This window comes from Lolium rigidum, chromosome 6 (genome assembly GCF_022539505.1).
Source record: "Lolium rigidum isolate FL_2022 chromosome 6, APGP_CSIRO_Lrig_0.1, whole genome shotgun sequence".
Lineage (NCBI taxonomy): Eukaryota > Viridiplantae > Streptophyta > Magnoliopsida > Poales > Poaceae > Lolium > Lolium rigidum.
Genome location: NC_061513.1, coordinates 329,019,520 through 329,028,629, shown reverse-complemented (window position 1 = coordinate 329,028,629; position 9,110 = coordinate 329,019,520). Strand labels below are relative to the sequence as shown.

Genomic DNA, 9,110 nt, shown 5'->3' with positions numbered 1-9,110 from the left:
GACGCAGTTTCCACAACAGAACCCATATCGTCGGGTTAGGCCCATGGGCGACGAAAAATACCCCTTAGCGGACGATTTTGAGACGTTGTCTATCAGAACTTTTCTTGTAGTGAATGGGAAGAATTTTTAAACGAGTCAAATTCTTTCCCTGGAGGTGATAACACGCGCAGTAAAGCTAACCAGATAACCAACCGTCAAACAGGGATGCAAGCTAAATTGCTCAGCTCCCTGCTTTGTTTTTTTTTCAAACACATATGGTCACCCCCTATGAATGTATATTCATATATATACCCTACTATGAGCACCTTCAAAAGATTAAGTTCAAGAAACTGATAATTTGGTGGGTCTTGAGATTAACGAAATCGATACAAACGCCTCGCTATCGACGGAACCGTCGTCTCTTATTGAAAGAATATTCCACTTTTATGAGAGACTAAAGTGTTAAAACTGAGATTTAAACACTGATGGATGGGGTGCGAGTGCTCTTCAAACCATCCAACCACATTTCTCACCAAAATACTGAAATGTGCCAAAACACCAAAACACTTTTTTCCCGTAGAAATGCAGGTTTTCTTTGATGGTCATGTGATCCTTGTACCCAACCCTCGAGGCCTCGTCTTCACGATCAGAACGGTAATTCTTTCAGAGTGTTATCTTCTTGGTCGATGTCCCTGACCCCGTCCTCGAAACATCGAATCCAAAAAGACGAGCCACTGACACGAAAAAAAAAGTCTAGTTTCCAACTTTCCCCTCTCGTGAACAGTACTCGTGAGAGGCGAAAGAAAGGGCGCCGAGATCCCTTGCTCCGCCGACGGCCGGATCGCCGGTCGCCTCCCTCTCCGGCTGTCCTTGTGGCGGCGGGAGGGTGGAGGGGCCGTCGATCTGTGCCCGAGGCTTGTAGATAGTAGGGTAAGGCTCCCCATCGGCGCTGGCAGGGTGGTGGTGGCGGCGGCAGTGTGGAATAAGGTGGCCGGTGCTTCTTCCCCATCACGGCGAGGCCTTGTCTGGCGGATCCGTGAAGCATCCGGCTTTTGGTGCCCCCAGATTCGTCGATCTGGTGGGAGGAGGTGCTCCGGGCTTGGTCGACGACGCGAAGACGGCGACCACCTAGTGGAGCTTTTGTTCCCTGTTCCTCTCTTCGTCGCGGTCGGGTGCGCTCTGGCCTTCCTGCGGAGGATCTTGGGGTGGTGCGTCCTGGCTCCGGCGGTCCTCGCCGGTTGCTGTGGTCGGTTGTACAGGAGCGGGCTCGGATCTAGCGGAGGTTCGCCGGTGAAGATTTCGAAGACGATGGCTTCTCCATCGACGCGTAGGGCCTTCGAGGCCCCTTTCTTGAAGGACTTCCGGCTGCTTGCCTATGCAAAGCTCCTCGGAGCGAAGATGGCGGCGGCGTGCCTTCAGTGCGCGTTGCTGGCGGCAGCGGCCGTCTTTCCCAAGGATTGCGTTGTAATTTTTTTTATTTTTCGGGGTGTCTGTAACCGGTGTTATTTCTTAATAGATCTGGGCTTTTGGGTCAAAAAAAAAAAAAGATCGAATCCTGGTAGCTGCATTCTCCATCGCACTAGCAGCAGCCGTTAGTGTTACCATCTATATATCCAGGAATGCCTTGCATGCTTTCCTATTCGAACTTGTGAGACCAGTTTGTGGACAGGTGACTGTTACTCTGCTAACAACTGCAACAAATCGCACCAAGAAACCATACTTCACTGTCACAAGAAGCCGGCACGAGCGCCGTTAGAAGAACCAGGAGCAGGCGCATTATCATCGAAAGGAAGCAGAAGAGCCACAAGATCTGCAGCCTTTTTCGTGCTCCGAGGAGCTCTCAGTGTGCCGTCTGCAATATCGGCGTCAACAAGTTTGAATTTGATAGGTTGTGAAGTGCATGCGTTTCTCAACATGAATTTTGCTGCATTTTTTTGCAGAGAAACCTCGATTTCAGACCGTCCCAGCAAAACTTGACTGGGTCAACAACATTGCCATTCACATTCCATTCAGGGTGCTATCATTAGAAAGTCCGGCCATTTTAGTTTCAGCCAGTTCAAGTTAGGGCAAGGAGGAAAGGAAGAGAGCCAGATGTCAGTGGGAAGGCAGATTTTGCATTAGGAGAGCTAGGATCTAGTGAAGCTAACCACAGAAAACAAGCGTCAAACAGGTGTACAACCTCAATCTCTCAGCTCCCCCCGCTTTGTCACCAAAATACTTAAGTCGTCAGTTGGGATCATGGATTGGCACACTCTACACATCTCACGAAAATTGAAAACGAATGCGAGACAGAAATGATAGCCACATCAATGACAACAAATATGTGACTACTTCACCCTTGGTTTCATCTTCCAAGTAGGGCAACGTGTACTCCAATCTAAAAATGGCGTTAAACCTCCACTTTCCCCACCCCACTCGACTTTCATTGTTGTGATAGTACCTTGCAATCCATTCATTAAATAATTCTATTTTGAATATCATCGTAATGTCAAGACAAGCTTTAGCACAAGACAACAGATATCCATATATGGACTTATGGAGTCACTTTGTACGAGCCTTAACACAACTGACAGTAGATACTACTACCTCCGGACTTAAAAGATTGACGCGCCCGCCTACCAAAATCACGCATACACATGCCTCCCTCCGCGTCGATTAAATCCGACCGGAGGGAGTACGTGCTATATAACTACTATATTAAACCTTAACAAACTTCTTTTTTCTCATAATTTTGGGTTTACTTTTTACCCCCTATCCTACTGACACGTGTTTTCACCCATCCTGTTATTATTTGGTGTGCAGTTTTGGAGGCGTCTTGCAATTTTCATCTGCTTTATCACGGTTTAGTTGTTCCCATGGTGATGCTTTTTGTTTTCGGCGTGGGTGAGCATAGCCTATTCCTTTCTGGACCGCTGTTCTGTTTGGGTGACCCCAGTTTTAATTTTTGTCTCGCATTGCCGCACCGCTTTGACCCGCGCGTCCGGACCGCGTGTCCAGCTCGAGTCCCACGCGTCATGCCCTCCCCTCATCTTCTTCCCAGAGCCCGTCCACGGCTCCACCCATCCCCCTGCCTGTTAGGTCCTCCGACACCGTGGTCGCCACCTTGGGGATCCCGTCGCCCCCCACCGCGGTAGCTCGCCTCCTGGATGGTGGGCCGGTGGCCCTCAAACCGGCCCGTATGGTTCGCCGTCTGGGAAAACGATGACCACCGGTGCTGGTGGATGCTCCAGATCAGGAGAACTGCATTGCCTCGGGGCCGCTCTGCTGCCACCGACGACGCCATGGGCAAGTTGGAGAGCAAGGGATAGCAAGTTGGAGAGCAAGGGATAGCGGCAGCGGAGAGATCCTACGGCAAGAGCGGGCCAGAGGCGCACAAACAAAGAGGGTCCAGGTGGCGGCGGACCTCAGGGGTGTTGCTCCGTGAGCAGCTATTCCTCCTTATGAGGATACAGTGAGAGAAGCAATGATGGCCGCCTGGCCGTCGTGTCCCCGTCACGATTTCAACTAGGAGAGAGAATCAGAGAGGCGAGGGATGGGATGGGAGCATCCCCAGTGGCACCAAATAGACCATATGGCTGGTGTTTCCATCCCCTGCACACCAAGATTTTGGCTACCACGGGCCACATAAGGAAGTTGCCTTCAGAGCAGGTCAACCCCATGAGCTTCAGGGTGAATCCAGGGACCAGGGTCGGGCGGATGTGGGGCGCGAGCGTAGCAGCCAGTCCGAAGACCACAGGCGCGGGAACTCCGGCTTCCAGGTGAACCATTCCACTCCGTGCTTTTTTACTTCCATCAATCAGATAATTTCTCCAATATTTTGTTCTCTTTTCTCAGTTTAGTCCGGTCAAGCCATTACTGGTTCACCACATTGCACGGTGGGGGAGTAGCTGTGTGGAAGCACTTGCCGGTTGCCGCCCATCATGGCCGCACTGCTCAAGGCCAAGGCAGCCTGCTTCTTGCTACTGGAGTACCTAGACTAGACTACGGTGCAGCTCAAGATTTCTTTGCACTTCAACTACATTCAGGTGCTCAGACTGCCGAATTCCAATTGTTTGTAGTGTGCATACTATTATGGGAAACATTGGTAGCTGAAGCAAAGTTAGTTAATCTGTAATCATTAAATTTTTTTCCACCCAAGCCCTTATGATGATGCTCTTGAATTTAGACGCAGCAATTATTTCCAGATTTGGTGGAATTGTATTTTTGACTGATCCTCACAACTGTTCCTGATCAAGCAGTAGCAGAGTTAGCATCTTTATTATTTTCAGAAATAGGAAACGCAGTCTCAATAACTTTGGTTTTGTTCGGCAAAATAGCTGAAGATCAATGCATGCCTATTTTGTAGCATATAGTTATTTCCATGTTCAGATAAGCTTTTCCCAAAATGTAAGGTTCTACAGAGGTTCTACGTTATCTCATGTCTTGCTTCTCACGATAAATTGCTTGTGGTGTTCAGTGTGCTCCTCATCTGTAGAAATTTGCTTACTGTCGATTGTCTACTTTATAGAGAAACAATAGAGTGCTTCCCCTGCTTCCGCCAAAATTCGCGTCCATTAAATAAGCTTTGCAGAAATCATAGGGTGCTTACTATTGTCATACTTGGCAACAAAAATGTCATGTCTTTTATTTTTACTCGGAGTGGTGCATCCAGGACACGAGAAAGTATTCGTTATTCAAAATTTGTATGCATTCGATCCTCAACTGTAGGAAATAATGTGACTTCTTTATGACATTAACGTTTCTTATTTTTTCTAAATTATATTTGCAACTCAGAAAATGATTGCTTATGCTATTTCATACAAGTAAAAAATTCTGATTTGCCACATTGTTTGGTACAGATAAGGTACGGCTGTTACTGGCTGATCCTAACATGAAATTTAATCTATATGTTCCTATTTTATGCGCTGGCACTAATGTTTCTAACTCTATTTGTTCCTATTTAATTTGCCTAGCACTAATGTTTCTAATCGATTGAAAAGATTTTTTCCAGGCTGCATATGTAGACCAACTTCTTTCTCACAACCGCAAGTAATTTCTGGGGTAAAAATTATGCTTCGTGCCTCAAATAAAAATAATATTTATTCATTGATTCATAATATTATCGTACTACCTGGCCTTATAAGCTGAGAACGTCAAGGTGTACTGTATCTTATGAAGATGCATCTCTTGCCAACGTTGTGCATTTCTGGAGCAAGGTTCACACCCATTTCCATATTGTTTCACTTGCTATTTTTTTTCCTGTCCAATCTTATTGTTGTGTGATGTGTCATTTCTTCATTTCTAAAGCTCCTCGGTGATTTTCCTAATTTCTAAGTTCTCACTACCTTTTTTCTGGCCAGTTCTTAGTCTACAATTCTTGGACTTATGATCTCCAGCCAGTTAGTGGCAAACAGTTTAAGAAATTCCAACCAGTTAGTGGCAACCAGAGAACAACATAGAGTTATCCCAACTTATGAGGTCTTCTCATAATAGGCAACTTTCCCCCCACCAGTTCAGCATGACGTAAGTGGACGTTCAGGGTTGTCACTGTTTAGCTATTCTATAAGAAAGTTTTATAACACCATTCAAAGGAATAATTTAGGAGGCTTTATTTGAGAGGGTGTCTACCTTGTGTCTATCTGAAAAAGGTTTGGCTGGTCTGGTTGTCATCCCAAACTAACAAAATAATTAGAGACTTTAGAGGTTTCCTTGCCGATGTTTTAATTTCTTTATTCTTTGGTTCTTCGTGCTAGGTTTTCTCCTCTGGTCCGTATAATCTCATGGCTGTTGGGAATTCTGGACATCGTTGTGTCCTGCTCCTTTCTTTTTTCTCATTGTTCCTCGCAGCTCCGCTCACAGGTACTCACTTTATCAACTGGATGGCATGCTTGGGGTATCCTTTTATCAGCACTACAAAATGCTTCAGGTTTTTCTTGTGTTGAAATTATAAGAACAGTAAGTAAATAAGTTGTATCAGGCTAACAAAGCATGTATACATGTTTTTGTTTTGACATCTGTGACAAACATGTGGCATCTGGCTGCAAATATAGATCATAATTATCATGGACAACACAAATTGAAAAAGGAACTAGCCCTGTTTGAAATTCATACATGTTGCACATTTTCTGAATTTAGGAATATAATTGGCTTCTACTCCTGCTAGCAAGGAACATAACTGTTACTTTATGAATTAGTGTTTTAGTTACATGCTTTACTGTGTAATAACGTGTACAATCAAAAAGGACTAGCCTTGCAGTGTGTCTCTTTCACTATCAGTACCACAAAAAGGCAAACAACTTCTAGAATTATTGATAAGAAAAAATAGAAGATGATCCAAAACTGACTGGCTAGGGGGCTATAAGTCTTTGCAAATTCCGCATCTCAAGAACACTGAAAACGAGCCAAAAAAATGATAGCCACATAAATGACTACAAAATTGTGACTATTTCGTCCCTGGTTCCATGTAGGGCAAAACGTACTTCAATTTAAAAATTACGCTAACCTCTCCACTTCCTCCACCCCACTCAAGTTCCATCAATTAATGACCTTGTAATCTTAATAAATATTCTCTACGAACTGTTTAAATTTTGAGTTTGACATCATCAAGTTCAAAGCCACTTTTGAAAGTAATGCTCTGTCTCATACAGGTACTATTCGTAACACAATGGGCCGTAGATACTACGTGCTATACAGCATACAAGATATAGTAGATGCTAAATCCATAGGACAATTGTAACATTTTATATTAGCAGAATCATGTCAAAGCAAATAACCCCCACAACTGTGCCCTATAGCAAACTCGGATCAAGTCATCCAGAGTAGAAGTCAAGCATCTGAGTTAATTGTAGCATTAGAATGATCCGTTTCTATCAGTTTTGCAAACAAAGAAAGTACTATGGTGAGTTTTTGTCTAATCAACATTCTGCAATAATCAATTTACATAAAGTTATTTGCAAGCATGCATAGCAATGTGGGGATCCAAGTTCTTACATTAGATAAGCATCAGCATACCAGAAGGTGAATCTGGTATGGTGGAAGGATAGGACTCCAAAGTTCCACTTTGGCTAGAGGAGGATATCAGGAAACAGCAGACAGATCACATTGGCAAACCGGAAATTTCAGCACAGGGGATTACTTGGATGAGCTGAGAACAAAATTCATTGCATTAACTGATACCTCTATACAAGCCTCATTGTCAAAGATTTAATGACATATCTCTCTACCTACCATAATATTCAGCAGAATGGGAGTAATCTAAACATAGTGCATTACGCCTTCCAAACCATAACAGTGACAAAGGGGTTCAACGCAAGTAAAAAAGCCAGGAGAAAGTCCCTATAACTGCAAGTAAAGCATACAGGCATCCAATGTAAACTTCAGTTTACCTACTGTGCCTCCTCTGTATCTCGATTCTTCTTCTTTTTCTTCTCCTTTTTCTTGTCGCTTTTCTCAACTTCAGCAGCTCCATCTGGTGCGCTATCTTGATCGGCAACATCACTTCCTTCCTTGCTCTTCTTCTTCTTTTTCTTCTTCTTCTCACTCTTCTCCTCATCAGACAGATCAACCTTCTCCTCCTTCACTGCCTCCAAACCAGCTGATCCTGATTCTCCCTTATCTTTCTTTTTCTTCTTCTTCTTCTTCTCGCTCTTCTCCCCTTCCACTGCATCTGCGGCCTCCTCCACCTTGATCTTCTTTGCAGACGTAGAAGCAGACACATCATCTCCATCAATCTTCCTCTTGCGGCCTTCAGAGACAGCAACCTCCTCTGCAGCCTTGCTCTTCTTCTTCTTCTTTTTCTTCTCCGTTACATCCACATTTGGGACATCATCATGTTCCACCTTCACCTCCTCTGGCTCAGGAGCAGCAGCAGCAGCAATGCTAGCAATCACCGCATCGCCACCAGTAGGAAGCACGACGTTCCGGAGCCACTCAGCCGGGGCCTTCTCAGTTGGCTTGCCATGCTTATCAAGGAGGCCCTCAGCAATCATCTTTTTCTTCTTGAGCGCCATGGGGCCAAGTCCCCACTTCCTTGGGTACGTGTCTCTGTCCATCACCACCCTCTTGATCTTGGCTACTGCACCATGGTCGCAGGTCGCCATAACAGCAGTGGGCATCTCAGCGATACCAATGGCGATTGCCTCCCCCTTTGTGGTCATGAGAACCACCTCCTCCCCAACATCAATGTCATTCTCAAACCGGAGCAGCCCAGGGATCATAAGCTTCGCGCCGTAGCAGATAGCATTGACAGAGGAGTCCTTGACGACAAGCCTCTTGTAGCTGGTAAGAATTTTCTCCAGAGGCATCACCACACGCCTGATGTACGACTCGTCCTTGTAGTTGTCGAGCGCCCACATGGCGTCCATCACATCGTGCATGGTCACCATGTTGTCCTGCTCTCCGAGAATGCCTGACCGGACACGGCGCAGCTCCTGCATATGCGCGCCGACACCAAGGAGCAGCCCAAGGTGCACGCAGAGGGTCCGGACATAGGTGCCCGCCTCGCAAGAGATCCAGAACACCGCGAGGTGGCGCTCCGGGTCGTGATGCAGAACCTTGCTCTCGTAGATAGTCCGGACCCTGAGCTGGCGCTTGACGGCGGAGATGAGCGGCGGGCGCTGGAACACGGCGCCGGTGAGGGACTCGAGCGCGCGCACGACGCGGGCCGTGTCGGGCACGGCGGCGTGGAAGCGGACGATGCCGACGTACTCCTTGCCGGCGCCCTGCTGCGACTTGACGAGGCGCGTGGCGCGGTCGACGCAGACGATGAGGTTGCCGGTGACCTTGGGGTCGAGCGTGCCGCTGTGGCCGGTCTTGTCGACGCGGAGGATGCGCTTGATCCAGGCGACCACCTCGTGGGACGAGGGGTTGGAGGGCTTGTCGAGGTTGATGACGCCGTAGCGGAGGTGCTCGGCGATGGGGCGCTTGAGCGGGGAGTGGCCGGACGGGAGCGGGGTGTAGTGGCCGGTGCGGACGTTCAGGCGGTCGTAGTTCTTGAGGAGGAGCGGCCAGGTGGAGGTGTCCAGCGACGGGACCAGGGACTGCGGCTTGATCGTGTACCCATCGGTGTTGGCCTCGACCTCCTCTAGCGGCGGGGTGTCGGCGGCGGAGTGGTCGGCGGCGGGCGGCGCGGCGGCCGCTGGCGTGGAGGACAT

At 47.3% G+C, this 9,110-nt stretch overlaps 1 protein-coding gene across 1 annotated transcript; it reads right to left on the bottom strand.

Moving 5' to 3' along the window:
- Positions 1–7,103: 7,103 nt before the first annotated feature.
- On the bottom strand, positions 7,104–9,110 carry LOC124664764 (H/ACA ribonucleoprotein complex subunit 4-like). The gene has a single exon (XM_047202207.1). The coding sequence runs from the start codon at positions 9,108–9,110 to the stop codon at positions 7,344–7,346; it is 1,767 nt and encodes a 588-aa protein (XP_047058163.1). The 3' UTR covers positions 7,104–7,343.